At 42.0% G+C, this 21,487-nt stretch overlaps 1 protein-coding gene across 1 annotated transcript in view; it reads right to left on the bottom strand.

The window, feature by feature from the left end:
- LOC110521158 (E3 SUMO-protein ligase PIAS1) overlaps nucleotides 1–17,514 on the bottom strand; it is a 40,757-nt gene extending 23,243 nt beyond the window's left edge. Inside the window, exons 1-4 of the mRNA XM_090230834.1 lie at nucleotides 17,454–17,514; nucleotides 4,533–4,935; nucleotides 2,319–2,403; nucleotides 1,188–1,235 (exon numbers count right to left, since the gene is read on the bottom strand). Coding sequence (XP_090086960.1) covers nucleotides 1,188–1,235; nucleotides 2,319–2,403; nucleotides 4,533–4,935; nucleotides 17,454–17,477 — 560 coding nt within the window. The 5' untranslated portion in view covers nucleotides 17,478–17,514. The remainder of the gene's footprint in view (nucleotides 1–1,187; nucleotides 1,236–2,318; nucleotides 2,404–4,532; nucleotides 4,936–17,453) is intronic.
- Nucleotides 17,515–21,487: the final 3,973 nt, after the last annotated feature.

Below are 21,487 nucleotides of genomic sequence, written 5' to 3'. Positions count from 1 at the left end.
ATATTCTCTGTCTTCTTGGTTAGCAACTCCAGTATAGATTTGGCCTTGTGTTTTAGGTTATTGTCCTGCTGAAAGGTGAATTCATCTCCCAGAGTCAGGTGGAAAGCAGACTGAAGCAGGGTTTCCTCTAGGATTTTGCCTGTGTTTAGCTTCAGTCCATTTAATTTTTATCCTGAAAAACTCCCCAGTCCTTAATTACAAGCATACCCTTAACATGATGCAGCCACCACTATGCTTGAAAATATGGCAAGTGGTACTCAGTAATGTGTTGTATTGGACTTGACCCCAAACATAACACTTTGTATTCAGGACATAAAGTTAATTGCAGTATTACTTTAGTGCCTTTTTGCAAACGGGATGTTATTGAAAAAAATATATTCTGCCTTCTTTCACTCTGTCATTTAGGTTAGTATTGTGGAGTAACTACAATGTTGTTGATCCATCCTCAGTTTCCTCCTATCACAGCCATTAAACTCTGGTATTTAGGTTAGTATTGTGGAGTAACTACAATGTTGTTGATCCATCCTCAGTTTTCTCCAATCACAGCCATTGAACTCTAACTGTTTTAAAGTCACCATTGGCCTCATGGTGAAATCCCTGAGCAGTTTCCTTCCTCTCCGGCAACTGAGTTAGGAAGGACGCCTGTATCTTTGTAGTGACTGGGTGTATTGATACACCATCCAAACTGGAATGAATAACTTCACCATGCTCAAAGTTATATGCAAATGCCTGTAAGGTGCTCTTTGCAAGGCATTGGAAAACCTCCCTGGTCTGTGGTTGAATCGGTGTTTGTTCAACTGAGGGACCTTACAGATAATTGTATGTGTGGGGGTACAGAGATGATGTGTTCATTTAAAATGAATGCAACTTATGTGATTTGTTAAGCAAATGTTTACTCCCGAACTTATTTAGGCTTGATATAACAAAGGGGTTGAATGCTTATAGGCTCAATATATTTTGAATCTTTTACATTTAAAAAAAAAATAATTTGTAAAAGTTTTTAAAAACATAATTCCACTTTGACATTATGGGTTATTGTGTGTAAAGCAGTGACCCCATAACCCCCCCCCCCAAAAAAATAATAAATAAATGTAATCTATTTTATTTCAGTCTGTAAACCAACAAAATGTGGAAAAAGCCAAGGGGTGTGAATACTTGCTCTGTAAGAAGACAGGAAAGCCTTTTACCTTAACTGAACCTGCACCGCAAAGTCACACTTGGTCCCAGAGATGTCCCTGTAGAGACAGAGAGACATACGCTTTAGGTGAGAAGGCAGGTTGACAGTGTTTTGGAGAGTAAATGGCAGCGAGCAAAAAATAACCATAGAATTAAAACTAGCTGGGAAGGCTATCCAATGGGAAGGCATTGTTATCCCGTTATCCAATGGGAAGGCATTGTTATCCAATGGGAAGGCTATCCAATGGGAAGGCATTGTTATCCCGTTATCCAATGGGAAGGCATTGTTATCCCATTATCCAATGAGAAGGCATTGTTATCCAATGGGAAGGCACTGTTATCCCGTTATCCAATGGGAAGGCATTGTTATCCAATGGGAAGGTATTGTTATCAAATGGGAAGGCACTGATATCCCGTTATCCAATGGGAAGGCATTGTTATCCAATGGGAAGGCATTGTTATCCAATGGGAAGGCACTGTTATCCCGTTATCCAATGGGAAGGCATTGTTATCCAATGGGAAGGCATTGTTATCCAATGGGAAGGCATTGTTATCCAATGGGAAGGCATTGTTATCCCGTTATCCAATGGGAAGGCATTGTTATCCCATTATCCAAAGGGAAGGCATTGTTATCCTGTTATCCAATGGGAAGGCATTGTTATCCCATTATCCAATGGGAAGGCATTGTTATCCCATTATCCAATGGGAAGGCATTGTTATCCCATTATCCAATGGGAAGGCATTGTTATCCCGTTATCCAATGGGAAGGCATTGTTATCCCATTATCCAATGGGAAGGCATTGTTATCCCGTTATCCAATGGGAAGGCATTGTTATCCCGTTATCCAATGGGAAGGCATTGTTATCCCGTTATCCAATGGGAAGGCATTGTTATCCCATTATCCAATGCGAGTTCCAAATATTGTTACTAGCAATAGGATCACGTGTTACTGCATGCATCGATTTGCAGTTTATTAAAACTGTATTATTTTTGTACATATCTATCGAAAATGACACCCAGTGCGTGTATAAATTGAAACCAGTCACATCCTGTTTCTGCCAGCAGGAGAGACTGACGACACAGACGTTCTAGTGGTCTAGATAGGGGTGTGTTCTAGTGGTGTAGATAGGGGTCAGTCTTACATGGAGCTGCTGATCTGCTGGACCTGCTGGGGCGTCAACGCAAAGGCATAACACGTCTCCTGAAACCGCTGACTGTTGTCTGAGGCTGAGGACGAGAGAGAGAGAGAGAACTAGAACAATCTCATCATACCAACCCCCCCTCCCACAAGAAAGAACACAGTCAGTACGAAAATGGAGAAGTTCACAACTGAAAACTAGACATACTTCAGTTACAGCCGTTACAATGCCGGTTACGCTGTGGGTTACCAAGAGATGGGACGGATATGAATATGATATGAATATATGATATGGATATGATAATAATATATGAATATGATATGAATATGATATGAATATGATATGAATGTGATATGATATGAATACGATATGGATATGATATGAATAGGAATATGCTATCATATGATATGATATGGATATGAATATTAAATGAACATGATATGAATATGATATGGATATGAATATTAAATGAATATTCAATTAATATGAATATGATATGAATATGATATGAAATGAATATTAAATGAGTATATATGAATATGATTATGGATATGAATATTACGTTAATATGAATATGATATGAATATGATATGAACCATACACCCTTTATTCTATGGACTTATAACACACAGGATAGACAGACATGCATCTAATTATATGTTTAGAAACAACAGTTAAATAACAATCATTCACCGGTTAAAGCCTTATAGCTTTAATAAAACACAACGTGTTTGATGAATGTATATGATTATGATTATGAAAACTAGACAAATTTCAGTTACAGCAGTTACAATGCCGGTTACGCTGTGGGTTACCAAGAGATGGGACAGATATGAATATGATAATGATATGATAATAATATGAATATGATATGAATGTGATAATAATATGAATATGATATGAATATGATATGAATGTGATATGAATATGATAATAATATGATATGAATATGATAATAATATGAATATGATATGATAATAATATGAACATGATATGAATATGATAATAATATGAATATGATATGAATATGACAATAATATGAATATGACAATAATATGAATATGATATGAATATGATAATAATATGAATATGATATGAATACGATATGAATATGATAATAATATGAATATGAATATGATAATAATATGAATATGATATGAATATGATAATAATATGAATATGATAACGATATGAATACGATATGGATATGATAGGAATAGGAATATGCTATGACTATGATATGAATATAGGTATGAATATGATATTGATATAAATATGCTATGAAATTAATATGATATGAATATGATATGAAATTAATATTAAATTAATATTACATGAATTTCATATGACTATGATTATGATATGGATATGATATGAATATTAAATGAATATGATATGAATATGACTATGATATGGATATGAATATTAAATGAATATATACTGTCTGTACAAACCAGGTGAATCCAGGTGAAAGCTATGATCCCTTATTGATGTCACTTGTTAAATCCACTTCAATCAGTGTAGATGAAGGGGAGGAGATGGGTTAAAGAAGGATTTTTAAGCCTTGAGACAACTAAGACATGGATTGTGTATGTGTGACCATTCAGAGGGTGAACGGGAAAAACAAACATTTAAGTGCCTTTGAACGAGGGAATGGTAGTAGATGCCAGGCGCACCGGTTTGAGTGTGTCAAGAACTGCAATGCTGCTGTTTTTTTTTTAAAGCTTGTGTATCAACAATGGTCCATCACCCCAAAAGAACATCCAGCCAACTTGACACAACTGTGGGAAGCATTGGAGTCAACATGGGCCAGCATCCCTGTGGAAGCATTAGAGTCAACATGGGCCAGCATCCCTGTGAAAGCATTAGAGTCAACATGGGCCAGCATCCCTGTGGAAGCATTAGAGTCAACATGGGCCAGCATCCCTGTGGAAGCATTGGAGTCAACATGGGCCAGCATCCCTGTGGAAGCATTAGAGTCAACATGGGCCAGCATCCCTGTGGAAGCATTAGAGTCAACATGGACCAGCATCCCTGTGGAAGCATTGGAGTGAACATGGGGCCAGCATCCCTGTGGAAGGTTTTCGACACCTTGTAGAGTCCATGCCCAGTACTAATTGAGGCTGTTCTGAGGACAAACGGTGAGCAAATCAAAATTAGGAAGGTGTTCTTAAATGTTTTGTACACACAGTGTGTGTAAGTCCAAGCACCACTTACCCAGGCTGGTGGGTTTGATGAGCTCATCCAACATGTCGTAGAAGGGCAGCCTCTGGAGCTTCACGTCAGGGTGTACGGGGTGAAGGCCCAGCTCGTGTTTGGGCACCAGCAGAGAGCCAGGCGAGGGGGATCCGTGGCTGTCGAACCCCAGCGAGGTGAGGCCTCCGGGCAGGCTGGAGGTGGAGTGGACACTGGGCAGGGCCAGATCCACCGGAGACAGCATCTTGGCGGGGAAGCGGCGTCTGTACAGCTCCTTCACCTTCATCTGGACAGCGGGGCTGCAGCCGGCCTTAAGGAGGTGCAGGGCTTTGGTCAACAGTTGATGTTTGCGGCCGTGTTTGTTGCGTCCTGCGTAGCCTAGTAACACTTGTAGCTCTGAAACACGAAGGCTCATCACCATTTGCTTTGGGAGGAGGAAAGACAAAAAAAATGTAATTACAAATCAGCATAATTACTTCACAGTACTATAAACATGGAAGATAATAGGATACACGAGTAGAACAACTAAAATTAATTTACATCATATTTTACCCACTTCTTATGTATATACTGTATTCTAGTCAAGGCCTGTCCTATTTAACTACTACTGTCCACTTCATATGTACATACTGTATTCTAGTCATGATTCATCCTATATAACTACTACTGTCCACTTCATATGTATATACTGTATTCTAGTCAAGGCCTGTCCTATTTAACTACTACTGTCCACTTCATATGTATATACTGTATTCTAGTCAAGGCCTGTCCTATTTAACTACTACTGTCCACTTCATATGTATATACTGTATTCTAGTCAAGGCCTGTCCTATTTAACTACTACTGTCCACTTCATATGTATATACTGTATTCTAGTCAAGGCCTGTCCTATTTAACTACTACTGTCCACTTCATATGTATATACTGTATTCTAGTCAAGGCCTGTCCTATTTAACTACTACTGTCCACTTCATATGTATATACTGTATTCTAGTCATGATTCATCCTATATAACTACTACTGTCCACTTCATATGTATATACTGTATTCTAGTCATGATTCATCCTATATAACTACTACTGTCCACTTCATATGTATATACTGTATTCTAGTCATGATTCATCCTATATAACTATTGCTGTACATATACTATTATATACACGTATTCTTCATAGATATGTGACTCATTTCAGGAAAACTGTTGCGTGTCCCAGGAGAGCCATTTGAAATGCCTTCTGGGACAGAAATGCCTTCTGGGACTAGAGTATGATTGCTAAGGAGATGGAGAAGGTTCTGGCGTTTGATTGCAAATATGCAGACAGAGTCGAAAAGCGAACACACAGAAGGCTGTTGTGTAAAACCTCCGGATTACATCTTCAAACTTAAGGGCAACCGTGGCAACCTGACAGAGGGAGAAGCGTCCATCCAAGTATACAAGGATGAGAGTCTAGCTAGCTACATTTTTCAGAAATTACACATTTCTAATTTTGGTCAGAAAGTCGTTTTCATTTCAAGTTAAAGTGTACTGTTAGCTTGCTAGCTAAAGTTAGCCGGCTGGCTTGCTAAAGTTACGTGTACGATCTGTGTAGGAAAATTATTCGTATCTGAGAGCAATTTGCATTGCTAGTTATAGCCTAAGGTTAGCTAGCTAACATTGAACCTGGTTGGTTAGCAGATTCATGCAGGGTAGTAACATTATGAGTTGGGATTATGGGTCATTGTTTAGCTAGCTAGCTACATGTCTAAACCAAAAGACTTCACTATGCAAATAACTATTTCAATAGAATGTTCATGATGTCTCTGCGGTACAACTGCCGATAGACATAGCTGGTAAATTCACTCTGGCTATCTACTCCGATTTCAGAGGTGTTTAGTACATGGCTTCACACGTGGCTAAAGCTTAATAAGAAGGAACGATGCTGAATGGGCGAAGACAAAGAAGAGTTCTCCAGCAGTAGGTACCAAAACATTCCAAGGGCCATTTTCTCAAAAGCAAGGTTACAAGTTCATCAACTTACTAAGCAGACTGTACAGACAGTACTTTCCCCAGTGTTCCTCAACTGTAGTGTATGATATAACATTTTCTCTACTTTTTATCCAATGTAAAAAAAAAACACAACTTCAAATTTTGCTACATAAAACCGAACCAGTCGGTCACATGTTCTATTCGTATAGTCTACATCATTCCCATCCACCCATTTACACACAATACCAATCAAAAGTTGACACCTACTCATTCAAGGATTTCTTTATTTGTACTATTTTCTACATTGTAGAATAATAATGAAGACATCAAAACTATGAAATAACACATATGCAATCATGTAGTAACCAAAAAAAAAAAGTGTTACATCAAAATATATTTTATATTCTTCAAAGTAGCCACATTTTGCATTGACGACGTCTTTCCATATTCTTGGCATTCTCTCAACCAGCTTCATGAGGTAGTCACCTGGAATGCATTTCAATTAACATGCGTCTTGTTAGGATTTGTGAAATTTCTTTCCTTCTTATTGCATTTGAGCCAATCTGTTGTGTTGTGACAAGGTAGGAGTGATATACAAAATATAGCCCTATTTGGTAAAAGACCAAGTCCATATTATGGCAAGAACAGCTCAAATAAGCAAAGAGAAACGACAGTCCATCATTACTTTAAGACATGAAGGTCAGTCAATACGTAACGTTTCAAGAAATTTGAAAGCTCCTTCAAGTGCAGTCGCAAAAAACCATCAAACGTTATGATGAAACTGGCTCTCATGAGGACCGCCACAGGAATGGAAGACACAGAGTTACCTCAGAGGAGAAGTTTAGAAACTAAAGCTTTGGCTGTCTTCCTCTCAGACTTCCATGTCTTCTCCCTGGACATGATGACGCTTCACTGAGACACGGTAGTGATGACACCGTGGGCCTTGTTGATCTCTGCAACAGACAGGATGCTCTTTTTTTAAAAATGTTATTTATCCGTTATCTTGCCAGCATACTTGGGCTTCAGGCAGAACTCTTCGCTTTTTGATGTGTTTCAGAACTGCAGTTTCCTCTGCTTGGAGCAACAGTGAAGTGGGCAGAGCAGTACGGATTTCTTCTCTTACATCTGCAAGCAGAGTCTGAACATCAGACAGGATGGCTTTGTCTCCCTCAATCTGTGCAATGGCTACTGCTATAGGTTTCAGGAGTTTCAGGCTGCTTACCACTCTCTCCCAAAATACATCATCCAGGAGGATCCTCTTGATGGGGCTGTCCATAATCGGCAGACTGTGATATGGCCATTTCTTAGAGAGACTCCTTCCCCTCAGGAGACTGTCACCACCCCAACTGGTGTTGCTGGGCAGCCTCAACATTTTCTTCTCACTTTGCTTGGTGAGGACTGCTATAACTTGATGACCCTTCACCTACCTAACCATTCCCTTGGCTCTCTTGTAGATTCTATCCATTGTTTTCAGTGCCATGATGTCCTTGAGGAGCAGATTCAATGCATGAGCAGCACAGCCAATGGGTGTGATGTGAGGGTAGGACCCCTCCACTTTAGACCAATCAGTCTTCATGTTCCCAGCATTGTCTGTCACCAGTGCAAATACCTTCTGTGGTCCAAGGTCATCGATGACTGCCTTCAGCTCATCTGCAATGTAGAGACCGGTGTGCCTGTTGTCCCGTCTGTCTCACACTCCTCAGCTAGCAGGCTCAAGCAAGCTAAAACCCACCTGGTAGTTTTTTTGCTAACTAACAGAAATTGTTAACAAGTTAGAAATTATTTAAACACACTTTGCTGTAGGCTACTATTTACTAGTTAACAAAAAAAATAAATAATGTATGTATGTCATAATATATTCACCCCCACCCAGTATTGTAATCAAAACTCACCAGAAAGCATGTAGTCCTTGGCTCAGACAGTGTAGTAGTGTGGGCTCAATAGCATCTCATTAGTGTGCAAGATGTTGAGAATCAGCTGTACATGTGATGGAAGAATGCACTGTGAGGGTTGCAATTCCATTGTATTGGGGATAGTTTGACCAAAAAGGTTAACTGTTATAAGCTAACTTTTTAAATTAAATTATCCCAATTCCAGGGTTTAACTTCCTATGAAAATTCAGGACATTTTTTTGACCCTTTGCAACCCTAGAGGTGACCAAGAACCAGATGGTCACTCTGACAGAGCTCCTGAGTTCCTCTGTGGAGATGGGAGAACCTTCCAGAAGGACAGCCATCTCTGCAGCACTCCACCAATCAGGCTTTTATGGTAGAGTGGTCAGACGGAAGCCACTCCTCAGTAAAAAGGCACATGACAGCCCGCTTGGAGTTTACCAAAAGGCTCCTAAAAGACTCTCAGACCATGAGAAACAAGACTCTGATGAAACCAAGATTGAACTCTTTGGACCTGAAAGCCAAGAGTCACACCTGGAGGAAACCTGGCACCATCCCTACGGTGAAGCATGGTGGTGGCAGCATCACGTCTGGAGGAAACCTGGCACCATCCCTACGGTGAAGCATGGTGGTGGCAGCATCACGTCTGGAGGAAACCTGGCACCATCCCTACAGTGAAGCATGGTGGTGGCAGCATCAAGCTGTGGGGACGTTTTTTAGTGACAGGGACTGGTAGACTAGTCAGGATCGAGGGAAAGACGAACAGAGTAAAATACAGAGAGAGACGCTTGATGAAAACCTGCTCCAGAGCACTCAGGACCTCAGACTGTGGTGAAAGCTCACCTTTCCAACAGGACAACGACACTAAGCACACAGCCAAGACAACGCAGGAGTGGTCTCTGAATATCCTTGGCCGGGACTTGATGTGACCATTTGCCGAAACATTTCCTTCAAATAGAGTTGATCAGGCTGTTGATCCTCTTCAATGGCTCTGCATACCTCAGTGGTAAACAGTCAGGACAGGATGCTATGGGTTCCTCCCTACTACCTCAGTGGACTGGTAGACAGCTAGTCAGTGGACTGGTAGACAGCTAGTCAGTGGACTGGTAGACAGCTAGTCAGTGAACTGGTAGACAGCTAGTCAGGACAGGATGCTATGGGTTCCTCCCTACTACCTCAGTGGACTGGTAGACAGCTAGTCAGTGGACTGGTAGACAGCTAGTCAGTGGACTGGTAGACAGCTAGTCAGTGAACTGGTAGACAGCTAGTCAGGACAGGATGCTATGGGTTCCTCCCTACTACCTCAGTGGACTGGTAGACAGCTAGTCAGTGGACTGGTAGACAGCTAGTCAGTGGACTGGTAGACAGCTAGTCAGTGGACTGGTAGACAGCTAGTCAGTGGACTGGTAGACAGCTAGTCAGTGGACTGGTAGACAGCTAGTCAGTGGACTGGTAGACAGCTAGTCAGGACAGGATGCTATGGGTTCCTCCCTACTACCTCAGTGGACTGGTAGACAGCTAGTCAGTGGACTGGTAGACAGCTAGTCAGTGGACTGGTAGACAGCTAGTCAGTGGACTGGTAGACAGCTAGTCAGTGGACTGGTAGACAGCTAGTCAGTGGACTGGTAGACAGCTAGTCAGTGGACTGGTAGACAGCTAGTCAGTGGACTGGTAGACAGCTAGTCAGTGGACTGGTAGACAGCTAGTCAGGACAGGATGCTATGGGTTCCTCCCTACTACCTCAGTGGACTGGTAGACAGCTAGTCAGTGGACTGGTAGACAGCTAGTCAGTGGACTGGTAGACAGCTAGTCAGTGGACTGGTAGACAGCTAGTCAGTGGACTGGTAGACAGCTAGTCAGTGGACTGGTAGACAGCTAGTCAGTGGACTGGTAGACAGCTAGTCAGTGGACTGGTAGACAGCTAGTCAGGACAGGATGCTACTTAGACAGCGTAGAAGGAGCCTCAGATTATTATTTTTGTTTTAAATGTTGTTGATTGCAAAGTATAATTGCATTGGGATAGTTCCCAATGCAATTATACTTTGCAATCAACAAAAGCAAATCAATCAGCCCCACCCTGACCAACTCTTAACACTTTGTTTGGATTTGCATCAGATAGTTAATGAATGATGAATGACCGTAGATTCATTGTGATCTAATACACAGGATTAAGCATTTATTTACATAGAACCATGTTCCCAAATTGTATTACATAAAGTTACTACACTAGAGTCGGGGGGGGGGGGGGGGGGGGGGGGGGGGGCGGCAGCGTAGCCTGGTGGTTAGGGCGTTGGACTAGCAGCTGAAAGGTTGCAAGTTCAAATCCCCGAGCTGACAAGGTACAGTCAGTGCAGTCGTTCTGCCCCCCCCCCTGAACAAGGCAGTTAACCCCACTGTTCCCCGGTAGGCCGTCATTGAAAATAAGAATTTGTTCTTAACTGACTTGCCGAGTTAAATAAAGGTTAAATAAATACATATAAAAAATAACAAGAGTCACAAAAGAAGAAGCTTTCTGCAGAAAATAAAAATAAAATAAATCCCTAACAGATTCCGTTTGGGAATCAAATGGGTTCATAGTTATTAAGTCCAAAAATAGACGTAGCAACTGCTGATTGGCCAGCCATTAACCTTATTAGCTAGCTAAAAACATAGACGTAGCAACTGCTGATTGGCCAGCCATTAACCTTAAGCTAACTTTAGCTAGCTAAAAACATAGACGTAGCAACTGCTGATTGGCCAGCCATTAACCTTATTAGCTAGCTAAAAACATAGACGTAGCAACTGCTGATTGGCCAGCCATTAACCTTAAGCTAACTTTAGCTAGGTAAAAACATAGACGTAGCAACTGCTGATTGGCCAGCCATTAACCTTAAGCTAACTTTAGCTAGCTAAAAACATAGACGTAGCAACTGCTGATTAACTTTAGCCACCGCTAGCTAAAAACATGTGACCACGTGTTTTAAAAATTGACAAAATATGGAGTTGATTTCTGGTAATTTCTGGTGATTTAGACAACAACAAAAAAATTCCCCCATCAAATCCATTAATGCTTTCATTAGCAGTTACCTGAAGTTTAATGTCGGTTTATAGAAAACAAAATCTAGTGGTTCAGTTTCTCTTAGCCCCATAGACTACATTGAGGAACCATCGAACATCAAGTTGTAAAATATTGAACTAGACACTTTAGAGTAGCAGAGACAGCTTGTGAATCAGGAGGATTCAGACTCCAGAGATCAGGGCCCAGACCCATCAAGCATTTTAGGGTTAATTAAACGGATCTTATCCTCAAAGACTCTGGCTTTATGGATAGTGAGGCCCTGAGCACATGTGTGATACGATGAACTACAGATGGGTGGGATTACAGGGAAGCAGAAGACCCTGGTGAACTACAGATAGGTGGGATTACAGGGAAGCAGAAGACCCTGGTGAACTACAGATGGGTGGGATTACAGGGAAACAGGATGAGAAGCCCCTGGTGAACTACAGATAGGTGGGATTACAGGGAAACAGGATGAGAAGCCCCTGGTGAACTACAGATGGGTGGGATTACAGGGAAACAGGATGAGAAGCCCCTGGTGAACTACAGATAGGTGGGATTACAGGGAAACAGGATGAGAAGCCCCTGGTGAACTACAGATAGGTGGGATTACAGGGAAACAGGATGAGAAACCCCTGGTGAACTACAGATAGGTGGGATTACAGGGAAACAGGATGAGAAGCCCCTGGTGAACTACAGATGGGTGGGATTACATGGAAGCAGAAGACCCTGGTGAACTACAGATGGGTGGGATTACAGGGATCAGAAGCCCCTGGTGAACTACAGATGGGTGGGAGTACAGGGAAACAGGATGAGAAGCCCCTGGTGAACTACAGATGGGTGGGATTACAGGGAAGCAGAAGCCCCTGGTGAACTACAGATGGGTGGGATTACAGGGAAGCAGAAGCCCCTGGTGAACTACAGATGGGTGGGATTACAGGGAAGCAGAAGCCCCTGGTGAACTACAGATGGGTGGGATTACAGGGAAGCAGAAGACCCTGGTGAACTACAGATGGGTGGGATTACAGGGAAGCAGAAGACCCTGGTGAACTACAGATGGGTGGGATTACAGGGATCAGAAGCCCCTGGTGAACTACAGATAGGTGGGATTACAGGGAAACAGGATGAGAAGCCCCTGGTGAACTACAGATGGGTGGGATTACAGGGAAGCAGAAGACCCTGGTGAACTACAGATGGGTGGGATTACAGGGAAGCAGAAGCCCCCGGTGAACTACAGATGGGTGGGATTACAGGGAAGCAGAAGACCCTGGTGAACTACAGATGGGTGGGATGACAGGGATCAGAAGCCCCTGGTGAACTACAGATAGGTGGGATTACAGGGAAACAGGATGAGAAACCCCTGGTGAACTACAGATGGGTGGGATTACAGGGATCTGAAGCCCCTGGTGAACTACAGATAGGTGGGATTACAGGGAAACAGGATGAGAAGCCCCTGGTGAACTACAGATGGGTGGGATTACAGGGAAGCAGAAGACCCTGGTGAACTACAGATGGGTGGGATTACAGGGATCAGAAGCCCCTGGTGAACTACAGATAGGTGGGATTACAGGGAAATAGGATGAGAAGCCCCTGGTGAACTACAGATTGGTGGGATTACAGGGAAGCAGAAGACCCTGGTGAACTACAGATGGGTGGAATTACAGGGAAACAGAAGCCCCTGGTGAACTACAGATGGGTGGGATTACAGGGAAACAGAAGCCCCTGGTGAACTACAGATGGGTGGGATTACAGGGAAACAGAAGACCCTGGTGAACTAAAAATGGGTGGGATTACAGGGAAACAGAAGCCCCTGGTGAACTACAGATGGGTGGGATTACAGGGAAACAGAAGCCCCTGGTGAACTACAGATGGGTGGGATTACAGGGAAACAGGATGAGAAGCCCCTGGTGAACTATAGATGGGTGGGATTACAGGGAAACAGGATGAGAAGCCCCTGGTGAACTACAGATGGGTGGGATTACAGGGACGTACTGGGGATCAGAAGCCAACCCCCAAAACCAACATCATGTAATATTTATACTTAATCAACTACAGAGAAACAAGCACTTCTTTACAGCTCACACAACATATCCTAGAATGGTCATTTAAAATTGCATTAAATATAAAGTTATAACTCTTTGGCTCACAACAATGTATTCGAGTTTCGTATTTAGCGTAACATTAAAATAGGTTGGGCTTGCCATCTTCAACCTAGACTTTAGAGAAAGACCGAATTTCAAAACGGGCACATTCTGCATAATAGTTTGCTAAATGTTTTGGCTAAAAATAGCTTTCTACTTTGCTAGTTAGATGTGGCTAACCGTGATAGCTAGCTATCTTTTTTGACACCCTTGTAATAACCATATTTTTAACGTCAATCTCGTAATTAGCTAGCTAAGCAGCTATTAGCCACTTAGCCAACTGCTAAACGTGGGAGAGAGAAAATTAACAAATTCAACTGGAAGGTATCAGCTAGCTAGTTAGCTACAAATCTTCAGGGCTGTCTGGTCCAGGCTAATTCTCCCGGTCAGACTGTAGATAGCTAATTTAGGTAACTGTACTCCAAAAAACTGTACTCCAACTGTACTGGCAGTTTCCCCCCAAAAAACGAGCAGTATTTCCATCTTTTCAACGAAGCCATGTGGATTAAGGTAACATTCGGAGTACAGTGGTATATCCCATTCCTGAATTGAGGTACGTTTCCCAACCCCACATCTCACACCGGCTCCACGGTGTCTTTATGTAAAGACATGATAGCGTTCCGATCCAAGTGCAGCTCAGTGTAAACACTCCGAAATTATATGACTTTGGGTATTTTTCTGGTAAATTAGCATTACTAGTTTCCTGGATAACATTGGGCTCTTTGGCTGGAAAATGATCACTGGCGGATAGAGAACATTAGTATAACAGGGTTCTGGTAAGTATAACAGGGTTCTGGTAAATATAACAGGTGTCTGGTAAGTATAACAAGGTTCTGGTAAGTATAACAGGGTTCTGGTAAGTATAACAAGGTTCTGGTAAGTATAACAGGGTTCTGGTAAGTATAACAAGGTTTTGGTAAGTATAGCAGGGTTCTGGTAAGTATAACAGGGTTCTGGTAAGTATAACAGGTGTCTGGTAAGTATAACAAGGTTCTGGTAAGTATAACAGGGTTCTGGCAAGTATAACAGGGTTCTGGTAAGTATAACAGGTGTCTGGTAAGTATAACAAGGTTCTGGTAAGTATAACAGGGTTCTGGTAAGTATAACAAGGTTCTGGTAAGTATAACAGGGTTCTGGTAAGTATAACAGGTGTCTGGTAAGTATAACAGGGTTCTGGTAAGTATAACAAGGTTATGGTAAGTATAACAGGGCTCTGGTAAGTATAACAAGGTTCTGGTAAGTATAACAAGGTTCTGGTAAGTATAACAGGGTTCTGGTAAGTATAACAAGGTTCTGGTAAGTGTAACAGGGTTCTGGTAAGTGTAACAGGGTTCTGGTAAGTATAACAGGGTTCTGGCAAGTATAACAGGGTTCTGGTAAGTATAACAGGGTTCTGGTAAGTATAACAAGGGTTCTGGTAAGTATAACAAGGTTCTGGTAAGTATAACAAGGTTCTGGTAAGTATAACAAGGTTCTGGTTAGTATAACAGGGTTCTGGTTAGTAGAACAAGGTTCTGGTAAGTATAACAAGGTTCTGGTTAGTATAACAGGGTTCTGGTAAGTATAACAAGGTTCTGGTAAGTATAACAGGGTTCTGGTTAGTATAACAAGGTTCTGGTAAGTATACCAAGGTTCTGGTAAGTATAACAGGGTTCTGGCAAGTATAACAAGGTTATGGTAAGTATAACAAGGTTGTGGCAAGTATAACAAGGGTTCTGGCAAGTATAACAAGGGCTCTGGTAAGTATAACAGGGTTCTGGTAAGTATGACAAGGGTTCTGTTAAGTATACCAGGGTTCTGGTTAGTATAACAGGGTTCTGGTAAGTATAACAAGGGTTCTGGTAAGTATAACAGGGTTCTGGTAAGTATAACAAGGTTCTGGTTAGTATAACAAGGTTCTGGCAAGTATAACAAGGGTTCTGGCAAGTATAACAGGGTTCTGGTAAGTATAACAAGGTTCTGGTTAGTATAACAAGGTTCTGGCAAGTATAACAGGGTTCTGGTAAGTATGACAAGGGTTCTGGTAAGTATAACAACGTTCTGGCAAGTATAACAAGGTTCTGGTAAGAATAACAAGGTTCTGGTAAGAATAACAAGGGTTCTGGTAAGAATAACAGGGTTATGGTAAATATTAAAAGGTTCTGGTAAGTATAACAATGTTCTGGTAAGTATAACGAGGTTCTGGTTAGTATAACAATGTTTTGGTAAGTATAACAGGGTTCTGGTAAGTATAACAAGGGTTCTGGCAAGTATAACAGGGTTCTGGTAAGTATAACAAGGGTTCTGGTAAGCATAACAGGGTTCTGGCAAGTATAACAGGGTTCTGGTAAGTATAACAGGGTTCTGGTAAGTATAACAAGGGTTCTGGTAAGCATAACAGGGTTCTGGCAAGTATAACAGGGTTCTGGTAAGTATAACAGGGTTCTGGTAAGTATAGCAGGGGTCTGGTGAGTATAACAGGGTTCTGGTGAGTATAACAGGGTTATGGTGAGTATAACAAGGTTCTGGTAAGAATAACAAGGGTTATGGTAAGTATTAAAAGGTTCTGGTAAGTATAACAAGGTTCTGGTAAGTATAACAAGGTTATGGCAAGTATAACAATGTTCTGGTAAGTATAACAGGGTTCTGGTAAGTACAACAGGGTTCTGGTGAGTATAACAGGGTTCTGGTAAGTATAACAGGGTTATGGTAAGTATAACAGGGTTATGGTAAGTATAACAGGGCTCTGGTAAGTATAACAAGGTTCTGGTAAGTATAACAGGGTTCTGGTAAGTATAACAGGGTTCTGGTGAGTATAACAGGGTTCTGGTGAGTATAACAGGGTTCTGGTAAGTATAACAGGGTTATGGTAAGTATAATAGGGTTATGGCAAGTATAACAAGGTTCTGGCGAGTATAACAGGGTTCTGGTAAGTATAACAAGGTTCTGGCAAGTATAACAGGGCTCTGGTAAGTATAACAAGGTTCTGGTAAGTATAACAGGGTTCTGGTGAGTATAACAGGGTTCTGGTGAGTATAACAGGGTTCTGGTGAGTATAACAGGGTTCTGGTAAGTATAACAGGGTTATGGTAAGTATAATAGGGTTATGGTAAGTATAACAGGGTTCTGGTAAGTATAACAAGGTTTCTGGTTAGTATAACAAGGTTCTGGTAAGTATAACAAGGTTATGGCAAGTATAACAAGGTTCTGGCGAGTATAACAGGGTTCTGGTAAGTATAACAGGGTTCTGGTAAGTATAACAGGGTTATGTAAGTATAACAAGGTTCTGGCAAGTATAACAGGGTTCTGGTAAGTATCACAGGGTTATGGTAAGTATAACAGGGTTCTGGTAAGTATAACAAGGTTCTGGCAAGTATAACAGGGTTCTGGTAAGTATAACAGGGTTCTGGTAAGTATAACGGGGTTCTGGTAATTATAACAAGGTTCTGGCAAGTATAACAAGGTTCTGGCAAGTATAACAGGGTTCTGGCAAGTATAACAAGGTTCTGGCAAGTATAACAGGGTTCTGGTAATATATATTAACTACCAGTCTGATCTATTAACCAACATAACTACCAGTCTGATCTATTAACCAACATAACTACCAGTCTGATCTATTAACCACATAACTACCAGTCTGATCGATTAACCCACATAACTACCAGTCTGATCGATTAACCCACATAACTACCAGTCTGATCTATTAACCAACATAACGTTAGCTATCAGCTAACAATAACAATACTAGCTTACGACTTCCACTGTACCGTTTTCGTACACAAATGAAATTCATTCCCTACAACAAATCAAGTAAATCTTCAAAATAAATTCGATTTCAACTATATGTAAACAGCGGAGATTAGTTTAATACATGAATACGTCATTTTATTTTAGTTTTTTTTGTTATTATTTCGGGATACGCTTTACCTTCAGTTGCGCACTCTCCGCCATCTTGTAACTTTTAGCGCATGCGTGATCAGGGTTGCCAGCCCCCTCCAGGTCTAACACATGTATAGATATCAATGACCACTCAAAACCAGCCCACAAATAACTGAAAACTAGTCCAAAATTGTTTTTTTTTAGCAGCAAGCTACGATTTGCCACATCTATCTAATAGGTTTCTCAGAAGATGATAATCTACAGCAAATAGAGTCCCACAGTGGTGGTGTCTTAATACCAATGAAACCATTTCTCTCTTGACTGTTTTCTATCGTTTTTTCTACCATACATTTTTTTCCCCCATGGGGGATTTTAGAAACACTTCCCACAAGAGCTATGTTTCATGTAGGCTTACCCTGGCGTGACGTTTTGATAACCATGTAAATCTCTCTTAAGACAAGGTGACGTTTATCAATACATTCATCTCTATTTACTCTCAGATTCGAAAATGCTAATTGGCAGCAAAGTAGACGTCATTGAAAACTACAAATCCCAGCATGCTCCTTGCACGTCATCTCTAGCTGACACCTTTATTAACAAGTAGTGTCAATTTAAACTTGCACAAGACAGTTCACAGAATTGTCAATTTTAAAGAAATGTAGCCAATTTATTTGTTACTACATTTAGCTAACATGAGATAGTTAATCCAGAGATTCTTACCCTTGCCTCCATCCGACAGTCTTTTCCAGATCATCATGGCATTTGTAGTTCTTTGTGATAGCAGCTAATTAGCGTTTCATTTTTGGGAAGGGGGAGGGGTAAATACAGGCGAATATATGGATAAAAGTCACCTTGTCCTTACATGCCAGGGGCCTTCCGAGTGGCACAGGGGTCTACAGCCACTGCATAGCAGTGCTTGAGGTGTCACTACAGACCCGGGTTGATCCCAGGCTGTGTCGCAACTGGCTGTGACCGGGGTCCCATAGGGTGGTGCACAATTAGCCCAGCCTCGCCCGGGTTAGGGGAGGGTTTACTTGGCTCATCGTGTTCTCGTGGCAGGCCGGGTACCTGCAGGCTGACATCGGTTGTTAGTTGTGGACGACAGGAAAAGGAGGGCCGAGCACGCCCCCTTTCTCATCGACGGGGCTGCGGTGGAGCAGGTCGAGAGCTTCAAGTTACTTGGTGTCCACATCACCAAACAAGCAAAGAGAAATGACAGTCCATCATTACTTTAAGACATAGTTAGGTATGTGAAGGGTCATCCATTTATAGCAGCCATCTACCTCACCAAGCAAAGTAGGAAGAATAAGAGACCACGTTGAAGCATCCCAGCAACACCCGTTGGGGTGATGTTGCCAGTCTTCTGTAGGGGAAGGAGTCTTTCCAAGAAATGGCCATATCACAGTCTGCCGATATGGACAGCAGCACCCGTTGGGGTGGTGATGTCATCATGTTTGACAGTCTTCTGGAGGGGAAGGAGTCTCTCCAAGAAATGGCCATATCACAGTCTGCCGATATGGACAGCAGCACCTGTTGGGGTGGTGATGTCATCATGTTTGACAGTCTTCTGGAGGGGAAGGAGCCTCTCTAAGAAATGGCCATATCACAGTCTGCCGATATGGACAGCAGCACCTGTTGGGGTGGTGATGTCATCATGTTTGACAGTCTCCTGGAGGGGAAGGAGCCTCTCTAAGAAATGGCCATATCACAGTCTGCCGATATGGACAGCAGCACCTGTTGGGGTGGTGATGTCATCATGTTTGACAGTCTCCTGGAGAGGAAGGAGCCTCTCTAAGAAATGGCCATATCACAGTCTAGAATCTACAAGGCACTGAAAACAATGGATACACTCGTTGGGGTGATGTTGTCATCATGTTTGATGGATCATAAAAACGTAATTGCAAATGATTAAATCTTTCCAATAAAAAAAAAATAAAAAAATGTAGTTACAAATTTAACTTTAATTAAATGAGTTGACTCTTCACAATGGATCATTTCACTGAACAACCGAAGGGAATATTGAATGATTCATAGCATCTCCCAAAAATATTTTCAACTTACATCAGTAAAATGATAGTCTACAAACTAAAGCTTTGGTTGTCTTGCTCTCAGGCATCCATGTTTTTTTCCCTGGACCTCCTCAATGTCCACCTTTTGAACATCAGACTCTGAGGCCTCATCTTCACTATCACTTTCCAACCTTGTTTAGGATAGCTCGTTGTCAGGCTCAAAAAAGCCTCAAATTTGCCCAGATGGCCACCAAATTTTCTAAACTTGTGTTGGTCAGCCTGTTGCGTGCGTTGGTGTGTGTGTTTCCAAACAAGGACCAGTTGCGCTCTGAGGCGGCTGATGTCGGTGGGATTTGGAGGATGATGGAGGCAACAGAGGAAAGAACCTCAGATCCACAAAGTCCCTTCCACCCGGTGGCTGATGAGATATGTTGGCACGACTGCCATATTGCATCTCCATCCCAAAGCCCTTGCTTGGAAGTGTACTTTGTCAGACTGCCAAGAACCTTGCCCTCATCCAGGCCAAGGTGGCGAGACACGGTAGTGATGACTTCCATGTCTTCTCCCTGGACATGATGACGCTTCACTGAGACACGGTAGTGATGACACCGTGGGCCTTGTTGATCTCTGCAACAGACAGGATGCTCTATTTTTTTAAATGTTATTTATCCGTTATCTTGCCAGCATAAGACAGAAGTCTTCACTTTTTGATGTGTTTCAGAACTGCAGTTTCCTCTGCTCGGAGAAACAAGTGAAGTGGGCAGGGCAGTACGGATTTCTTCTCTTACATCTGCAAGCAGAGTCTGAACATCAGACAGGATGACAATTTCTCCCACAATCTGTGCAATGGCTACTGCTATAGGTTTCAGGCTGCTTTACCACTCTCTCCCAAAAATACATCATCCAGGAGGATCCGCTTGATGGGGCTGTCCATAAAATAAGTCAGAATCATGAGTGTCTGCTGCAGCGCTCTCTCTCAACACCAATGACTGTGCTCAACACATACACACCCTTCCGGCCCTAATCTTCCCTGCCCATGTATCACTCACTCACTCATTTACTCAGTAACAGCCACACCGCCTGATAGTCAGCAGGAGTGGGGCACAGTGAAACGTATTGCTCTCACAATTGACCAGAAGATGGCACTCTCACACCACATAAATCAATAGACTGTAGCCTGTATATAAATCAATAGCCTGTAGCCTGTATATACAGTGCCTTGCGAAAGTATTTGGCCCCCTTGAACTTTGCGACCTTTTGCCACATTTCAGGCTTCAAACATAAAGATATAAAACTGTATTTTTTTGTGAAGAATCAACAACAAGTGGGACACAATCATGAAGTGGAACGACATTTATTGGATATTTCAAACTTTTTTAACAAATCAAAAACTGAAAAATTGGGCGTGCAAAATTATTCAGCCCCCTTAAGTTAATACTTTGTAGCGCCACCTTTTGCTGCGATTACAGCTGTATGTCGCTTGGGGTATGTCTCTATCAGTTTTGCACATCGAGAGACTGACATTTTTTTCCCATTCCTCCTTGCAAAACAGCTCGAGCTCAGTGAGGTTGGATGGAGAGCATTTGTGAACAGCAGTTTTCAGTTCTTTCCACAGATTCTCGATTGGATTCAGGTCTGGACTTTGACTTGGCCATTCTAACACCTGGATATGTTTATTTTAGAACCATTCCATTGTAGATTTTGCTTTATGTTTTGGATCATTGTCTTGTTGGAAGACAAATCTCCGTCCCAGTCTCAGGTCTTTTGCAGACTCCATCAGGTTTTCTTCCAGAATGGTCCTGTATTTGGCTCCATCCATCTTCCCATCAATTTTAACCATCTTCCCTGTCCCTGCTGAAGAAAAGCAGGCCCAAACCATGATGCTGCCACCACCATGTTTGACAGTGGGGATGGTGTGTTCAGGGTGATGAGCTGTGTTGCTTTTACGCCAAACATAATGTTATGCATTGTTGCCAAAAAGTTCAATTTTGGTTTCATCTGACCAGAGCGAGCACCTTCTTCTTCTACATGTTTGGTGTGTCTCCCAGGTGGCTTGTGGCAAACTTTAAACTA

This window comes from Oncorhynchus mykiss, chromosome 4 (genome assembly GCF_057628025.1).
Source record: "Oncorhynchus mykiss isolate SJ-2025 chromosome 4, ASM5762802v1, whole genome shotgun sequence".
Taxonomy (NCBI): domain Eukaryota; kingdom Metazoa; phylum Chordata; class Actinopteri; order Salmoniformes; family Salmonidae; genus Oncorhynchus; species Oncorhynchus mykiss.
This window is presented reverse-complemented; position numbering and strand designations above follow the sequence as displayed.